Source organism: Panthera onca, chromosome A2, assembly GCF_046562875.1.
Source record: "Panthera onca isolate mPanOnc1 chromosome A2, mPanOnc1 haplotype 2, whole genome shotgun sequence".
In the NCBI taxonomy this organism is placed as follows: Eukaryota; Metazoa; Chordata; class Mammalia; order Carnivora; family Felidae; genus Panthera; species Panthera onca.
The window spans coordinates 13,106,339-13,123,981 of record NC_138340.1 but is presented as its reverse complement, the minus strand read 5'-3'; the positions used below and the strand labels follow the sequence as shown (position 1 = coordinate 13,123,981).

General features: G+C 52.5%; 2 protein-coding genes across 3 annotated transcripts; both read left to right on the top strand.

Moving 5' to 3' along the window:
- The first annotated feature begins 3,444 nt into the window (after positions 1-3,444).
- On the top strand, positions 3,445-7,588 carry NXNL1 (nucleoredoxin like 1). The gene is made up of 2 exons (XM_060630603.3): positions 3,445-3,923; positions 7,116-7,588. The coding sequence occupies exons 1-2, from the start codon at positions 3,598-3,600 to the stop codon at positions 7,432-7,434; spliced, it is 645 nt and encodes a 214-aa protein (XP_060486586.1). The 5' UTR covers positions 3,445-3,597; the 3' UTR covers positions 7,435-7,588.
- Positions 7,589-9,064: 1,476 nt separating this feature from the next.
- Positions 9,065-16,362, top strand: TMEM221 (transmembrane protein 221). 2 transcript variants are annotated; one of them, XM_078443203.2, is made up of 4 exons: positions 9,065-9,605; positions 11,787-11,872; positions 14,533-14,763; positions 15,406-16,362. In XM_078443203.2, exons 1-4 carry the CDS (start codon positions 9,286-9,288, stop codon positions 15,465-15,467), a joined length of 699 nt encoding a protein of 232 aa, XP_078299329.2. In that variant the 5' UTR covers positions 9,065-9,285; the 3' UTR covers positions 15,468-16,362. The 2 variants fall into 2 exon arrangements, with proteins under 2 accessions (XP_078299329.2, XP_078299328.2); XM_078443202.2 differs by having other exon boundaries at positions 14,533-16,362.
- Positions 16,363-17,643: the final 1,281 nt, after the last annotated feature.

The following is a 17,643-nucleotide window of genomic DNA, read 5'->3' as shown; positions in this document are numbered from 1 at the left end:
GTTGGTGAGTTCGAGCCCCACATGGGGCTCTGTGCTGACATAGCTCGGAGCCTGGAGCTCGCTTCTGATTCTGTGTCTCCCTTTCTCTCTGCCCCTCCCCTGCTCATACTGTCTCTCAATAAATAAATAAATAAATAAATAAATAAATAAATAAATAAGTAGTAGTTCTCAACTGCCCCTGGAGACACCTGGCAATGCCTGGAGCCATTTTTATTTATTTTTTTTAAATGTTTATTTCTTTTCTGTTCTGAGAACAGAAGCCCGGCACCTCACAAACATTACAGAAGAGTCCTCTGTCCTTGAGATCATTTTGCTCTTGGTGCATCTTTTGCACCCACGACACGACAGGACTTCCTGGGGTTTGGGGAGAGTGAGGAAAATCTGGGGAAACCATTTCTAAACAGAACGTAACAAGGACATATCGGGACTGAGGTCATTCACAAAACCTTGACGACATGAATTACGTCTTGGGAATGGAGATGTCGTGACTTCCTTTCTTATGGTTTAAAGCCAACCCGAAGTTTCTTTCAGAGTCTCTCATGTTTTTCTAAACCTGGAAAAATCTTCTAGACCTGGTGTCCCAGTTAGCTACTGCTGTGTAACAGATCACCCCGAACTGGAGTGGATTCATACAACAGGGATCAACTACATCTGTCTGCCTGGGCAGTCCCCCTGCTGGACTCAATCGCCTCAGCCAATGAGACACCATCGTCACCCTGAACTCCAATGGACTTCCCTTCAAAACAACCCCTCCCAACTTCCTCTTTCTCCAAAAAATCGCAGTCCTCTCCTTTGCTGGACACGCCCGTGGTTTTTGCGTAGCTTGCTTGTTCCGAATTGCAATTCTCTGCTATTCCTGAACAAGCCCATTTTGTGGGTAAAATAATTGTTTTCATTTGAAGGTCAATACCGCCATGTGACCTCTTATCCAATAGGCTAGAACAGGGGTCTGCAAACCACAGCTCACAGACCGCATCTGGTTCACCAGAGGCTGAGAATGGTCTTTACACTTCGGAATGGTTGAAGAATATCAAAAGACTGATATTTCCTGACACGTGAAAATTCTACGAAATTCAAACTTCGGCTTCTGTAAGCAGAGTCCTATTGGAACTGTGGCCATGGCACACAAAGCCAAAAACATTTACCACCTGGTCCTTTATAGAAAAGCTTTGTCAGCTCCTGGGCTAGATCAGCTTCCTTACATGGGGCATCAGGAGGCAGCATTCCAAGAGAATCAAAGTGGGAAGTAAGGATAAGACATATCTTCCAAACTCACACCTTCTGCCGTATTCTGTTGGTCAAAGCAAGTCACGAAGCCAGTCCAGATTCCAGGAGAGGGGAACTAGTTTCCAACTCCTCCTAATGACAAGGGGCTGCAAAATACTGTGGCCATGGTCTTCAACCTTACCGAGGGATCTTAAGGTGGGCTGTCCAGACTGAATTCGGGAAGGTGGAGAAAAAAACCTAAACATGTTTATTTTCAGTACCTTCTATTAACTTTGAAGATAAAGTTAGTGGGGTGCCTGCGTGGCTCAGTCTGTTACGCGTCCAACTTGGGCTCAGGGCAGGATCTCATGGTCCGTGAGTTTGAGCCCTGCATCTCGCTCTGTGCTGACAGCTCAAAGCCTGGAGCTTGCTTCAGATTCTGTGTCTCCCTCTCTCTCTCTCTCTCTCTCTCTCTGCCCCTCCCCCCACTCACACTCTTGTCTCCGTCTCTCTCAAAAATGAATAAACGTTAAAATAAATAAATAGGGGCACCTGGGTGGCTCAGTCGGTTAAGTGCCCAACTTCGGCTCAGGTCATGATCTCAGAGTTTGTGAGTTCGAGCCCCGCGTTGGGCTCTGTGCTGACAGCTCGGTGCCTGGAGCTGCTTCGGATTCTGTGTCTCCCTCGCTCTCTGCCCCTCCCCCACCCATGCTCTGTCTCTCTCCCTCTCTCTCTCTCTCTCTCCCCGTCAAAAATAAACATTAAAAAAATTAAAAATAAATAAAGTCAGTTTACTAGCAAAAAAAAAAAAAATGGGTTTATTTGCTATAGCAGAGAATTGTGATTCGGGAGAAGCAAACTATGGCGAAAACCGTAGGCTATTCCAACAAAGGAGATGAACATTATTTTATAGAGAAGGAGGAAGTTGGGAGGGGCTGTTTTGAAGGAAAGTCCATCAAAAAGAAGCAGGAGTTCAGGGTGATGATGGTTAATTGGCTGAGTTTCAGGGGTAGTTGACTTACTGCAGGAGAGGGAATGTCCCTCTTTTCCTGTTGAGAACTGTAACTGATCATTCTTACCTGTGGATTCCCCTGTTGGAGGTTCTGAAATTGACACCGCTTCCTGTAATTGATATGGAGTGGTGGGGTGTGAGCTCCCCCTTCTGGCCTCACGCTTCCATTTTAGTGTGGTTTCCCATTATTAATTTTTACACTGAAAAAAGTATTTTATTTATTTATTTTTAAGTTTATGTATTTTGAGAGAGAGAGAAAGCACGAGTGGGGGAGGCGAAGAGAGAGAGACAGAGGGAGAAAATCCCAAGCTGACTCTGCACTGTCAGTGAAGAGCTCATGGTGAGGCTCTATCTCACCAACCATGAGATCATGACCTGAGCCGAAATCAAGAGTCAGACGCTTAAGGGACTGAGCCACCCAGGCGTCCCCGTCTTTACACCTCTAACTGGAATTTAGCCTGTGTTTTTTAATGTCCTGTCAAAGCAGGTATCAGCCAGCCCTGTGACTTTGTCTCCCGTGGAAATCAAAGGTAATTTCATATCACAGCCTGGCCGTTGCAGGCAGACACCTCAAAATATCACTAATGCTCATTTTGATGTAGAAATCACAAGGGGCGCCTGGGTGGCTCAGTCGGTTGAGCGTAAGACTTCAGCTCAGGTCATGATCTTGCAGCTCATGAGTTCGAGCCCCGCATTGGGTTCTGTGTTGACAGCTCAGAGCCTGGAGCCTGCTTCGGATTCTGTGTCTCCCTCTCTCTCTGCCCCTAACCCACTCACATTCTGTCTCTGTCTCTCTCAAAAATAAACATTAAAAAAAAAAAAAAGAAATCACAATACTTGGGGGCACCTGGGTGGCTCTGTCGGTTGAGCATCCGACTTCAGCTCAGGTCATGATCTTGCAGTCCGTGAGTTTGTTCCCTCTCTCTCTGTCCGCACCCCCCCCCCCCACTCATGCTCTGTCTCTCTCTCTCTCTGTCAAAAATAAAAAATAAAACATTACCAAAAAAAAGAAATCACAATACTTTGTAGAGCCATCATGAATCAGGATTACTGAATGCATTCAGTTCACGAAGAAGCACATATATTTTTATGTCACAACGTAATAAAATATTTTCACACCCGTATGTCAGTATGACCGTTTTCCTTTGCAATCCTGTGCCTTAATGGATTGGGTTTCTAGCTGTCTCCAGAGCAGGAGCCCACAGGGGCCTGTCTCTGCCCTTGGAGGCAGCACAGAATCAGGTCACGGTGTAGGCAGATTAGTGAGGTCCTGAACTGGCCTCCTTAAAGATACCTAATCCTGGACCAGAAGCCAGCCAGCAGTCCCAGGGCCACACAGAGTCCCTCCACCCTGTCCCCAGCTCCCAGCCGGGGCTGCCATGGCCTCCCTGTTCTCTGGCCGCGTCCTGATTCGCAACAACAGCGACCAGGACGAGCTGGACACGGAGGCTGAGCTCAGCCGCAGGCTGGAGAACCGGCTGGTGCTGCTGTTCTTTGGCGCTGGGTCATGCCCACAGTGCCAGGCCTTCGCACCCATCCTCAGGGACTTCTTCGTGCGGCTCACAGATGAGTTCTACGTGCTGCGGGCAGCCCAGCTGGCCCTGGTGTACGTGTCCCAGGACCCCACAGAGGAGGAGCAGGATCTGTTCCTCAGGGACATGCCGAAAAAGTGGCTCTTCCTGCCCTTCAAGGATGACCTGAGGAGGTGAGATGGGAGAAGAGGCCAGGGAGGGCTTCCTGGAGGAGGAGCTATTTCTGCTGAAAGTGAAGTATTCGTTCATTCTTGCCTCCCTTCCATCTGGAATTGATGAGCACGGCCTGTGTGGCACTCTGTACCCAGCCTGGGGGGTGCACAGGGGGGAGGGGTGCATATGCCCATTTCCATTTAGCTCCCAAGGAGCTTACAACCTGGGAAGACAGGCATGACACAAAGACTCAAACACATAACAAACTGCAGTTGTGTTCCCGAGGACAAAGGGAGGATACCACGTGGGAACATCACGGGCAGACCTTGCTGAGGTTTGGGGTCAGGGGATGTTTCCCTGAGGCAGTGCCTTTAGAGAGACCCCAAGGCCAAGGGAGGATAGGAGGGGAAAGAGTGGAGCGAGGGAAGGGCTTCTAGGCAGAGGGCACAGATAAAGGCTGGGAGGCCATCAGGCAAAGAACAGCCAAATCGGGGACCTGTAAGGAGTAACAGGCGTGAGAGGTCCGCAGGTCTCAGGTGGCGCCACAAACTGCATCTTTATAAGTATGAGTGTGGTCCTCAGAGTAGCTGGGAGCCAGGGAGGGCATCGGAGCTGAGAGAGAGGTGCGTGGATTCGAGCTTTGCACCGAGCTGCCCTATAAACCGTGTTGCAGTTTGCTCCTACTTTAGAACCTTCCCCAGGGATGCCTGGGTGGCTCAGTTGGTTCAATGTCCAGCTTCGGCTCAGGTCACGTTCTCACGGTTCATGAGTTCGAGCCTCGCATCGAGGCTGAACTAAAAGCAAAGCCTGCTTCGGATTTTCTGTCTCCCTCTCTCTCTGCCCCTCCTTCACTCCCGCTCTCTCTCTCTCAAAAATAAATACACGTTAAAAAAAAAGAAGAAGCTTCCCCTTTTCTGCGGTAAAACTTTCCTTCTTTTTGAGGTGCCCGTGTGGCACCTCAGTCAGCTGAGCGTCCGAGTTCAGCTCAGGTCATGATCTCACTGCTCATGGGTTCGAGCCCCGCATCAGGCTCTGTGCTGACAGCTCAGAGCCTGGAGCCTGCTTTGGATTCTGTCTCCATCTCTCTGCTCATGCTCTGTCTCTCTCACTTTCTCTCTCTCAAATATAAAATAAAACATTAAAAAAATTTTTTTTAAGTTGGGAGAAGCATGCAATGAACAATTAACAATACAATTGTTAACATTTTGCCAGATTTTCTTTCTCTGCACACATGGGAGCATGCACTGAACCATTTGAGCGGGCGTCTCAGACTTTGTGACACTTTACAGATTTCATTAATTTTGTTCCACAAGTTGGAAGTTTCCGGAGACCTTCGTTGTCCATCCAACATTATCAGATTTGGACACTTGCTCACTCCCCCTGGCCTCTCTGCAGCCGAGGGGGATCTTTCTGGTAAACTGGTAACATTTCCCTTCCCAGGGCAGAAATGCCAGCTGTGAGGGCATCATAACCAAACACTGACCTGCTGACTTTGTTTGAGGCAGGGTCCTCTCAATCAAACCTTCACTGGGGCTAGATGTCTGGACAGAGGGTGAGCGAGTCCCCATCGCCCTACTCCTTACCCTACCCACATACGGGGTCCCCAGATAAAACACAGGATGCCCAATTAGAAACAAATTTCACAAAAACAATGAATATTTTTTTAATTTTATGTATTTATTTTGAGAGACAGCGAGCACGAGTGGGGGAGGGCAGAGAGAGGAGAGAGAGAGAAAATCCCAAGCAGGCTTCGCACGATCAGTGATGCGGGGCTCCAACTCACCAACTGTGAGATCATGACCTGAGCCGATCCAAGAGTCAGACTCTTAACCAGCTGAGCCACCCAGGTGCCCCAATGAATAATTTTTTAGTACGTGTTTTAGTATAAGTATGTCCCACATATTGCATGTTGTTATATAATTCTTATTTTATTTTATTTTATTTATTATATCAACTTTAACAGGTGTCCTGTATTTCTTTTTGCTAAGTCTGGCAACCTGTATTTCTTTTTGCTAAGTCTGTAAAGTCCTGTGTGACTTTACAAGTGCCATGCATTCTCTGTGCAGAGGCCCGGAAAAGGGCCACCCAAAAACCCAGTGGATGGAAATTAACAACTGTGGATGCTGGGCTCAGTCTGGTCTCCCCTGTACTTCAGAATGTCTGTGCGTGATTCTGGTCCAGATGGGACGTTTGGTCTGGGGTCTCCTGGGATCGTGGATGGCTCCTCACTGGCTTCCCCTCATACTGGGGACAAAATGGAAACTCCTTACTATGAGCCTGCAGGGTCTCTGATCAAGGTTGCACTCTAATCTCCCTCTCGTCTCAGGGCCTTTGCACGGCTGTGTCCTCTGCCTGGGACCCTGGCCGCCCAGTGCCCTTCTCATCCTGCAGCTTTGAGCTCAAAGATCACCTCCTTGGAGAGGCCCTCTCTGACCACCAATCCCTTACCCGGCTTGGTATTTCTTTATGACATTTATCAGTATTGATTCATTCATTCATCCCACACAGTTTCTGAGCCTCAATTCTGTGCCCTATACTGTTTCAGGCACTGGGGACCCAGGTGAATGGCGACAGAAATCTGTGTCCTAGTGAAGCTACATTCTATGGTGGGCAATAATGATAAAGGGGAAAAATAGGGGCGCCAAGGGGCTCAGTCGGTTAAGCATCTGACTTCGGCTCAGGTCATGATCTTACAGTTCCTGAGTTCGAGCCCACATCGGGCTCTGCACTGACACGTGTGGATCCTGCTTGAGATTTTTTATCTCTCTCTGTACCTATCCTGCTAGCACTCTCCTTCACACTCTCAAAATAAATAAATAAACTTAAAAAAAAAGGGGGGGGAGGAAAAACAAACGGTGCAGTGTGTTGGATGCTAAAAGGCACAGCGCAGCAGACGGGAGAGCGAGGCATTGAGATTTGAGGTTGGCTACCCAGCATACAGGGTCTTAACCCACAGAAGTCCGGGGAGAGTGCTCCAGGCAGAGGGCATGGCCAGTGCAAAGGACCTGAGGCGGTAGCATGTCTGAGGTATTGGACACCCAGTGCAGAGGCCACTGAGGCCTGGCCTGGCCCGGTCTCTGGGCTCCCCCAGCGCCCGGCACGGGGTAGTGCACACAGCAGGTGCTCAGTAAGTACCCGGAGGAGGGCTGTGTGGCTCCCCAGCTCAGGGGCGGGTACGGGCTTCCAACCGGACTGACCCGCCCACCCCGCAGGGATCTCGGGCGCCAGTTCTCCGTGGAGCGCCTGCCGGCTGTCGTGGTGCTCAAGCCTGGAGGGGACGTGCTCACCCGCGACGCAACTGACGAGATCCGGCGCCTGGGACCCGCCTGCTTCGCCAACTGGCAGGAGGCGGCGGAGGTGCTGGACCGCAACTTCCTGCAGCCCGAGGACCTGGACGACCCCGCGCCCCGGAGCCTCACCGAGCCGCTGCGCCGCTGCAAGTACCGCGTGGACCCGGCGGCTCGGGGCAAACGCCGCCCCAGGAGAGGGAGCGACCCCGAGGGGGAGGGCGGGGACGGGGAGCTATTCTGAGATCCCTGCGCAGAGCACACGCCTGAACTTCCCAAAGAGTGCCCTCCCAGACCCTACAGGGACACAGCAGTGGACACTTGAGGCAGACCTCCAGCTGTCCCCGAAACAGCGGACCCACCCCCAGCGCGGGGGCGGGGCGGGAGGGGGCGCTCAGACCTCCGGGAAACAGCAGGGCTTCAGAAGATTCAAAGTGCTGCCTGGGGGGAAGCAAGAAGACAGACCACCCATTCAAAAATAAGCAAAGGGCATGAACAGGCAGTTTTTTCTCCAAAGAAGATACACAAATGACCAACAAGCGCATGAAAAGATGCTCCACGTCATTAGCCATTAGGGACACGCAAATCAAGAGCACCGTGAGATACCATCTCACACCCAGTGGGATGGCTGTAATCAAAAAACCGGAAAATAGCCAGCGTTGGCAGGGAAATGAAGACATTGGAACCTGGCGCGCTGCTGGTGGGAAGGGAAAATGGTGCAGTCGCTGTGGAGAGCAGTCTGGGGATTCCTCGATAAGTTAACTATATAATGACCTCACTTACCAGCAATTCCACTAGTAGGTATGCGCCCAAGAGAAATGAAAACAGACTCAGACAAATAGCTGAATGTGCATGTTCACAACGTAGAAATGAATAAACGAAATGTGGTCCGTCCACCCCGTGGAATGCTATTCAGCCATAATATGTGCTCTCAACATAGATGAACATCCAAAACATGCTCAGTGAAAGAAACTGGACACAAAAAAGTCACATACCGTCGGGCTCCATTTATAGAAAATGTCCAGAACAGGCAAACCCAGATACAGACAGCAGATCAGGGCCAGGGGCTGGAGGAGGGGGGTGGGGAATGGGGGTCTCCCTTAGGGATGATGAAAATATTCCGGCACTAGACAGACATGATGGGTGCACAACATTGCGTATGTACTAAATGCCTCTGAATTGTTCGCTTCAGTATGGTTTATGTCATGTAAACTTCACCTCAATTTCTAAAACTGAAAAATAAATAATAACCAAAGACTTGTAGCAAGATATAGGGGTGCCCACTCAAGGGGGGTGCAGAAGGGCCTCACCCAAGGAGGCAACATTTCTGCAAAGCCTTGAAAAAAGGTTGGACAGAGGGGAAATCACAGCCAACTGCAGGTAAGAGACCAAATATCAAGGTGAATTATTTAAGGGGCATCTGGGTGGCTCAGGTCATGATCTCAGGGTTGGTGGGTTTGAGCCCCCCCCCTCCCCCCCCCCCTCCCCGGGCCCTGTGCTGACAGCTCAGAGCAGGGAGCCTGCTTCGGATCCTATGTCTCCCTCTCTCTCTGCCCCTCCTCCACTCACCCTCTGTCTCCCAAAAATGAATAAACGTTAAAAAAGAATTTTAAAAAGTGAATGATTTAAAAATTTGTTCAAGCTTCCTTTTTTTTGTTTGTTTTGTTTTAAACAGTGAAACAGGTGCTTAGGACAGTGGGCGGAGTGGGGGGTCGCTTTAATGAATTTAAGGACTTGTGGGGCTCCCTGGATCCGGCCACCGAGCTTTTGCAGCTCTTGGGGCCACCTCGGTTTCTTCTTCGCCCCGCCCCGCGCCGGCCCCGCCCAGCCAGGACCTGGAGGCCGGGAGGGGGCGCCCGCAGGGTCCCCAGAGGGAGGAGAAAAGACTTTGTCCCAAGTTTTCGCGGAGCTTCCTCATCCCCGCTGCGATCGGCGTCCCAATCCCCCTACGGCCCCCCGATTTTCAGACACCCCTTGCGGTCCCGCCCCCTTTCGGAACTCCTGGGGGCCCCTGGACTCCCGCCCAACTTCTCTGCCGCTAAACATCTCTTTTACCCCTCGACCGCCCCCCACCCAGGCCCGCGGGACCCCTACCATGGCCCGGTCTTACGGGGGCCGGGTGCTGGCCGCGATGACCCTGCTGGGCATCCCGGCGGCGGTGCTGGCGGCGCTGGGAGCGCAGCTGCTGTTCCAGCTGCAGGCGGGCCGCGCGGAGCTGCGGGGAATGCGCGCCGACGGGCTGGGCCCGGAGCTGGACGCCGGCCCAGGGCTGCCCGAGGACGCGGCCGGGGCGCTGCTGCCTCTGGCCGCCGCGCTTGCTGCGCTCGCCCTGGTGTTGGGCCTCACCAGCCTTCTGCTCGCCGCGCTCTGCGGCCACCTGGGCGCCGAACTGGCGCGGGGGCCGGGTCCCGGCAGGTAGGACAAGCCCCTCCACCCCGACGCCCGGCTGGGGGCTGGGCGAGCCCGGCGAGCCGCCGCCCCTCTCTGGGCCTCAGGTTGCGCGGGGGGGTTGGCGGGGGGAGTGGATCTTCCCTTATCCCCTCTCCCCTTCTCCTTTCTTCCATCCCTCCCTGCCTTCCTCCCCTCTCTCTCCATCCCCAACTTCTATCACCTCTCCCTCCCTCCATCCTATAGTAGTTGAAAATTTACCGCAGGTGAGAATTTTACAGAGGTGGAAACTGAGGCTCATAGAGGGCCCAGGGTCAGCTAGCTCCTGCGCTGAGAGCGCGTGTCATTTAGGGAACCCCACACTCTTCGTGCTTCTTGCTTTCCAAGGATTAGCTCAGTGAAGTCCCCCCACCCCCTTCGCCCCGCGGCGGCTGAACGTTACTGCCTCCCTTTGTAACTGCGGCTCCGACAGGGGCCAGGGTCGGCTGATCTCTCTGGGCTGCCTGATTTGGAAGTGGGCGGACTGGATTTGAATTTGATTCTGATAGAGCCAGAGCCTGTGCCCTGGCTCGCGCATCTGAGCTCCGGAACATGAACCCTGGGGAGGTGGCGGGGGTGGGGCGGGGGGCGGGCAGTGAATGTAGAGTGAGGGACCTTCCTTGAGTCAAGGACTCGGCTGCCCCACATCCAAGTGTTTCCCTCCAGGATGCCCCGGGGAGGAGAGCCAGAATCATTGGTCCAGGATTCCATGGATTTGAGCAGATGGGAACGTCCACCATTTGGAGTAGATTCCACCTAAACTATTCATTCGATAGCTCAGGGAGTCAGTCGACAAATATGTATTGGGCACCTGCAGGGGGCTGACCCAGCACTGGAAATAGAGGACACAGCAGGAACCAGGTGGACCCAGACCGGCCCTGGTGGGGTAGACAATAGCGACAAGCCAGATCAGAAATATCAAGTGAGGCTGAATGCTGGGAAAGGAAGAAAATGGGGTGATGGGGTGGAAGCGGAAAGGGTAAGTGTGGTTGAGGCGGGACCATCCGGGGAGGCTTGCGCTGAGACTTGAAAGAGGAAAAGAGGCGGCGGATCTGGAGGCCTGTGATGGGGGGAGGGAGGGCAGCATGTGCAAAGGCCCTGGGGCAGGAATGAGCTTGGGGGATCTGGAGGACTGTGATGGGGGGAGGGAGGGCAGCATGTGCAAAGGCCCTGGGGCAGGAATGAGCTTGGGGTGTTAGAGGTCGAGGTGATTGGTGTGGCTGGAGGGAGAGATGAGGGAGATAAGGGTAAGGAAATCAGGGGAAATAGACCATCCTGGGCTTCTGTGCTGTGGTGCAGACTTTGGGAGTTTACTCTGCCTGAGAGAGTTGTGAGCAAGGAGGGGCATGTGACCTGACTTAGGTTTGCAATCACCCCCTCCAGCCACTGTGCAAAAAAGGTGAGAGCAGAGAGGAGGCCACTTCCACCGTTGTCGGTGGGAGGTGAGTGATAGCAGAGGCTTTCCTAAGCCTCGAGGAGTGGGGAAGGAAGAACGCACACGGCGAAGCACTCAGCCCAGCGCCAGGCTCAAAACTAAGTCCTCGGTCCGTCTCAGCCCTCGGGAATCCCTGTTTCTGTCACCTCTGATGGCGAGTTAAGCTCCGTCTCTTCGTGTCCCAAATAAGTTTGTGGTCTGGAAAACAACGGAAGGCAGGTGTCTAACAAGTGTCCCCGCGTAATAGCTGCTTCATGAGTGCTGGATGTGTGAATGGACTGATGTGCGTGGATGGGTCGCAGGAGACGGGTGGTGGATGGGTGCGTGGTGAGCGAAGGATGAATGGCCAGGTGGAGAGTCGGTTGGATCGATTTGATGGTGAGCGGGAGGTGGGCGGGTGAAGGATGGGTGGACAGACGGGTGGGTAGATGGGTGGTGAATGGCCGATAGATGGATGGACGGACGGTGGCTGTTTAAATAAGTGGGTGGATGGATCAATAGGGCCTTGCTAAATGGCTGGCTGGCTGTGTGGTTGAACAGCCGATGGAAATTGGTAGATAGTAAATGGTAGTGGATGGATGAGTGGGTAGATGGAGAGACCGATGGCTGGATAGATGGTCAGGTCCTCACACAGAACTCAGATCCCCCAAAGCTCCCCCTCCTTCTCCTCCCTGGCTTCCCCCCACCAGCCCCACCCCCTGAGCCCTTTTTCTTCCTGCCCCCCACCCTCCTAGGTCTGACTGGTTTCTCTATGACTGCCGCCTCCTCAGACACGTGGCCCTTGGCCTCTTCTGCTGCGGGGTCTCTGTCTACTTAGCAGGTGCGTGCCGGGGAGGGGATGTGGGGGGGGGTAGAGCCCCGGGCTGGGGTGGCTTTGTCTGACACACTTTCTTGCTCTGGGACCTTCGGCAGACTCCCTTGCGTCCCAGTTTCCTCACCGGTGAAGTGGGGACGTGTACCGTCCCCGCCTTAGAGAATCGCTGAGGGCATTCAGGGTGAATCCCCGCAAAAGCCCATGAAAGCATCTGACTCCAGTGGGGGGGGGGGGGGGTCCACGAGCAGTAGCTGCCTTCAGAACCCTTTTGGATTCATCAGCTTTTCTACGTCTGGTTTGAACAAAAGTGTCCATGTCCTTGGTGGTTTTCTAGAGATAGTGTTTCACAGGTTGGTCTTAGCAAAAACCATTTGCTTATAAATATCAGAACCTCCAGCTCAAGAATGCCTTAAGTTAAAAAAAAAAAAAAAAAAAAAGCTTTATAAACCAGAAATGCAGTTGTAAATCCCAAAACAGGAAGCAGAGCAAAAAAGAAAGAACGTGCCACACTGGCTTTCCTTCCCTGACTTGTAATATAACTTTTCTTAGCTCAACAGTCTCTCACCCACGCTTGCTGGTAAAGGAATCAAGTCATCAAGTCTCTTTAAAGAGACTCCTGACATCTTCTGTTTTGTTCTAATCTTGGAAAATGTGTTGATGGGGCTGCAGGTTCGGTGCTGAATCACACATTAGATCACTAAGCAACCTGTTTTCCTGGAAGAAAATAATTTCCAGCTGAATGAAAAACAAGGAATTTGCTATGATTGCCTTACTCTTATTCCTGCGACAGAGAAACAGAAGTTTAGAAGATATATTTAAAATATTTCTTTGTGAGATGCGAGCCTAGGGTTCATTATGGGAATACAGGGGTACATACGTGTATATCACGTGCAGGGAACTCTGCAGAACTTTTGTTGCTTGACTTAATAAAATGCTCCAGATGTGAGTTTTCTTTAAAAAAGGAGAGTGGAGGGGCGCCTGGGTGGCTCAGTCGGTTGAGCGTCCGACTTCAGCTCAGGTCACGATCTCACGGTGCGTGAGTTCGAGCCCCGCGTCGGGCTCTGGGCTGATGGCTTGGAGCCTGCTTCCGATTCTGTTTCTCCCTCTCTCTCTGCCCCTCCCCCGTTCATGCTCTGTCTCTCTCTGTCTCAAAAATAAATAAACGTTAAAAAAATTTTTTTTTAAAAAAAGGAGAGAGGAGGGGTGACTCGAGCCTTTTCACAGGCTGGCAAAAAAAAAAAAAATGTTGGAGACTTGGAGAATAAGATATGCTCGCTCTAATATACAAGAAAACTCACAAAGAGAGAAAAAAAAAAAGGTAACCACGTCAGCCTCATTAAGTGTTAAATTAAGAATTTGTTCAGCTCCCATTTAGATTCTTTTTTGAGGTTAGGTGACCTCACTCAGCAAGAATTCCTGACCACGTCCAGCCAATCATCCAATTAGCCATCGTTGCTGACCAGAGCCAAAAGAATAATTAAAAAAAACAAAACAAAACACACACGCTTTAAAAAATGTTTAGAGCAAAAAGGGTCCTTGGCCTCATTTTAATATGTCAAACATGATGCAGTGTGGCATCTTAAAAGCCAAAGTGCAGGGGCGCCTGGGTGGCTCGGTCGGTTAAGCGGTTGACTTCAGCTCAGGTCACGATCTCACACTCCGTGAGTTCGAGCCCCGCATCGGGCTCTGTGCTGACAGCTCAGAGCCTGGAGCCTGCTTCAGATCTCCCTCTCTCTCTGCCCCTGCCCCCCCTGAAAAATGAAATAAAAACAATTTTTTTTTAAACAAAAGTACAGAGCTGAAGAAAGCATAAAAACAGCCCACAAAGTGTGAAGAAGTCTTCCATTCACTCTGGGCTTCTCCACTACCAAGTCCCCTGCTGCTGCTGCTGCTGTAAGAAAACTCCTCCCTACCCGTATCCCAGTCAGCGGTCCCAGGACAGGCTCTGATTGGCTGAGCTCGGATCATGTGCTAGCCCTGCACCAATCACTATAACCGGAGGAATCAATGCTCTGATTGGCCAAGCCTGGTACCATACACAACACTGATGCCAGAGAGGTGGGTCAGTGCTCCTACGTTAGCAATCAGGGTGAGGGTAAGGACTAGACCAGGGGTTCTCAATGGGAACTGATTCTGCTGACCCAGTGAACATTTGGCGATATCTGGAGACCTCTTTGGTTGTCATGACAGGGCAGGAGGGAACGCTATTGTGCCTCGTGGGTAGAAAGCTGCTCAGTGTCCTACAATGCACAGGACGGTCCTCATCAAAAAGAATGATGCCAACTGGGCGTTGGACAGGCCAACAGAAAACTAGTACAGGTCGGTCCTCAAGGTCAGGTCAGCAACAGTCTTGTTCAGACCGGCAACCTGAGGCCAGAGAGGGGCTGTGATCCACTGAAAGTTAATCACCAGGATTCAGAAAGCCTGAGATCTGGGTTGTTTCAGTTGTAGTCAAGTACACACGATAAGGCACGGAAGTTTACCATTTTATAGTAAAATGGATGTGACAACGATGTGACAACGATGTGAGAGGATTAGATGGGTGAAGCTGTGTGCCTAGCATGTTGTATGGGTGTCTGTGACTGCCCTCTTTTTGGGGAGCTCTCCCAGGGTTTGGGGAGCAAACGTTTGTGGACTAAGTGAATGAAAGCCGTTTGTTTTTCCAGCACTGTCCATCTACGCCCTGCTGCTCTTTGAGATCGAGACAGGTGCAGCCGCCGCCTCCATCCTCGGAGTGGGTGCTCTGGTCCTGGTGGCGGCACTGACCCACACCCTGGTCCGAGCTGCCCGGGCCACCCGCCGTGGCCTCCACGAACTGTCCCCACCGCACTTTGAAGATGATCCTGTCCGTCCTGCTGAAGTCTCCAAGGCCAGCCCCAGGGATCAACCCCAGCAGGGTACCCACCACCGGACCCCCTACTCATCCTTCCCAGAACCTGGGGACCCCGTCAGACCCACGGGTGCTGCTACAGTGCCTACGGCCAAGGGAGGAGGCTGGGAGGGCAGGCTGCCTTTATCCCGCATGCACCGGACACTGTCAGCTGGCAGGGGGCACTGGGAAGGGATCACCCATGAGATGCGCAGCATGCTGGGGCACAGGCCAGGGGGCTCAGGGAAGGACTCCACCCTGGTGTGAACCCAGGGACCAGGGACAGAGACCTGGGATCAGGCAGCAGGAAGAGGATTCTGTAAAGATAAGTCTAGGCTCAGCCATAGTAGCAGTATGACTTGGTTTCTCAGTTCACAGCATCCCTGGTTTTTGTCCTGAAGGTTGCTTCATGGCACAAAATGGCTGCCAGGGCTCCAGCCTTCATCTCCTCTCAGAGGGAAAGGCAGAGGCCAGGGCAGGATCGGTATCTTCTGGAAATCTCCCCGGGAAGCCTGGGGTCCCTCCTGTTTATACCTCACTGGCGAGAACAGTCACATGGCCACATCTCGCGGCAGGGGAGGCTAGGAAATGTAGCTATCCAGATGTTATAGGCAGGAGGGAGGGTTGGGCTTATGCCGTGGTTCTCTAAATGTCTCCATCCATTTTACAGATGAGGAAACCGAGGGCCACAGAGGGGCAGTGACTCACCAGGAGTCCCATGGCCAGTACTGAGCGTCAGAGGCAGGATTTGAACCTGGGTTCTGTAACCCCCATGCTGCTGACAGTGCAAGTCTCAGACTCTGCAACGTCTTCCAGGCTGTGAGCATTTGAAATCTGTGTGTGCTGAGCTCAGAGCAACCCAGGGCCACGGGTAAACCTGAGGGGCTGGACCCAGACTTCTGGCTGTGGCAGAGACTTCGCTGCTCTGTGTCTCACTTTCCTTGTCTATAAAATGGGGACAGAAGCAGCTTCTTCTCCTAGGGTTCCTGTGAGACTCGGTGTAAGCCATTCCAGGTGCCTGTGCACAGTAGGTCCTCCATGCATGTCAACCTGTGCCATTGTCAGTCGGGTGGGGTGCGTGGTGGCAGGAAAAGGCGGGGTCGATGACCACTTTCTGGGGCTCACGAAACTGACAAGGCTTGGAGTGGATAACTCAGAGCCCTCAGGGTCTCCAGAGGCCCTGCCCCCCCCCCCGTTCTGCACGACCCTCAAATAAACTCCGACCCTCACTATCTCCTTTGTCACTTGAGCCACATCCAAACATGCTGTGTGGCCAAGCCCAGGCCCAGGGTGATGGATGGAGTGACAGGAGTGGGGGTGAGGAGGCAGAAGTGGGGAGCAAGGGTATGTTCCTTGTAGACCTCAGTCAGGGACCCAGGTCCCACAAATCCTCATGTATGTAAATTTCACCGGGGGTGGGGGGATGGATGCCTGGCCTTCATCCCGACCCCAAATGGACAGATATCCCCAGAATTCTCCCAGTATGTCCCTTCCTGGACCACAGAGGTACTCCAAGGCTCGCGGAGTAGAGGTGACTCAGCCACATAGTGGCTCAAAGCCCCCCTAGGACCCTTTCCAAAGGTCAGAGAGGTGACAGCACCCAGCGGTGGCGACGGGGGGTGGGGGGGGTGGGAGGCGGTTAGTCCCCAAGCGTGACCCTGGCAGGGACCCTGCTGATCAGATATACCCAGACCCAGGTGGCCCACTGTCTCCGGCTGCCACCTCCCAGAGCCACCAGGAAGCTGCACAGAACACCTCCTTGCTGGGGGAGTGGAGAGAGAACACACACGAACATTCCACAGGGTGCCTGACATGTGGGGTAGCCAGTAACATAGGTTCTCGGGGAGCATGATAAATATCAGTGAAGATAAAACCAGAATAAATGTTGGGGCCCCTGACAGGCTGTCAGTAGAGCATGTGACTCTTGATCTTGGAGTCGTGAGTTCAAGCCCCACGTTGGGCATAGAGCTTACTTTAAAAAACAAACAAAATAAGTCTCCCATCCTTCTCACAAGCCTGGTTCTGCGGGCACATGCCAGGCACTTTCCTGGCCTCGGTGAATCTTCAGGACAACCCCACTTACAGATGGGAAGACTGAGGCCCAGGCTGTGAGGCCACGTGGTGGCGATGGCTGGAAGTTCACAGTGGGCTCCAGGCCAGAGCAGGTGACCGAGAAACCCTGGAAACTGCGGTTTCGGAGAATCCCCTGGAATGGGGCAGGCCCCGAGGGCTCCGAGAGGGTGGGAGAGGAGCAGAGGAGGGAGGACCACAGCTGTCTGCCAGGGAGGAGTGCCTCATCTCCTGCAGCGGGCAGGGGAACCAGAAGCTGGACCCCCTCAGCCTTGTCCCCAGGGCAAGGACCGGGGTGTGGGTGCAAAATTGGAGGCCTAAAAGAATTGAAAACAGGGATTCCAACAAACTCTTTCGCAAACACGTTCACGGCAGCACTAGTCACAAAAGGTAGAAACAACCCAAATGTCCCTCAACAGGTAAGTGGGTAAAAAAATATGATCGATCCATACAATGGAATATTTACTCAGCCATAAAAAGGGACGAAGCATTGACACAGCACTGCAAGGTGGATGGCCGTGAAAACATCACGCTGAGGGAAAGAAGTCAGACACAAAAGGCCACGCAGTGTGTGATACCATGCATAGGAAACGTCCAGAGCAGGCAGATCCGTAGAGACAGACCAGTGGTTGGAGGAAGAGAATGCTGCTAACTGCTCGTGAGGACAGGGTTTCCTTTCCGGGTGATAGAAATGTTCTGGAACTAGGAGCGCCTGGGTGGCTCAGTCGGTTAAGCGACTGACTTTAGCTCAGGTCATGATCTCTCAGTTCATGAGTTCGAGCCCCGCCTCGGGCTCTGTGCTGACAGCTCGCAGCCTGGAGCCCGCTTCGGATTCTGT

Bases quoted from the DNA above. Each gene is read 5' to 3' on its own strand.
- TMEM221 (XM_078443202.2), top strand. From the start codon at position 9,286: ATGGCCCGGTCTTACGGGGGCCGGGTGCTGGCCGCGATGACCCTGCTG. The intron at 9,606-11,786 runs GTAGGACAAGCC...CCACCCTCCTAG, and splicing joins CGGGGGCCGGGTCCCGGCAG to GTCTGACTGGTTTCTCTATG. The intron at 11,873-14,532 runs GTGCGTGCCGGG...TTGTTTTTCCAG, and splicing joins GGTCTCTGTCTACTTAGCAG to CACTGTCCATCTACGCCCTG.
- NXNL1 (XM_060630603.3), top strand. From the start codon at position 3,598: ATGGCCTCCCTGTTCTCTGGCCGCGTCCTGATTCGCAACAACAGCGAC. The intron at 3,924-7,115 runs GTGAGATGGGAG...CCCACCCCGCAG, and splicing joins TTCAAGGATGACCTGAGGAG to GGATCTCGGGCGCCAGTTCT.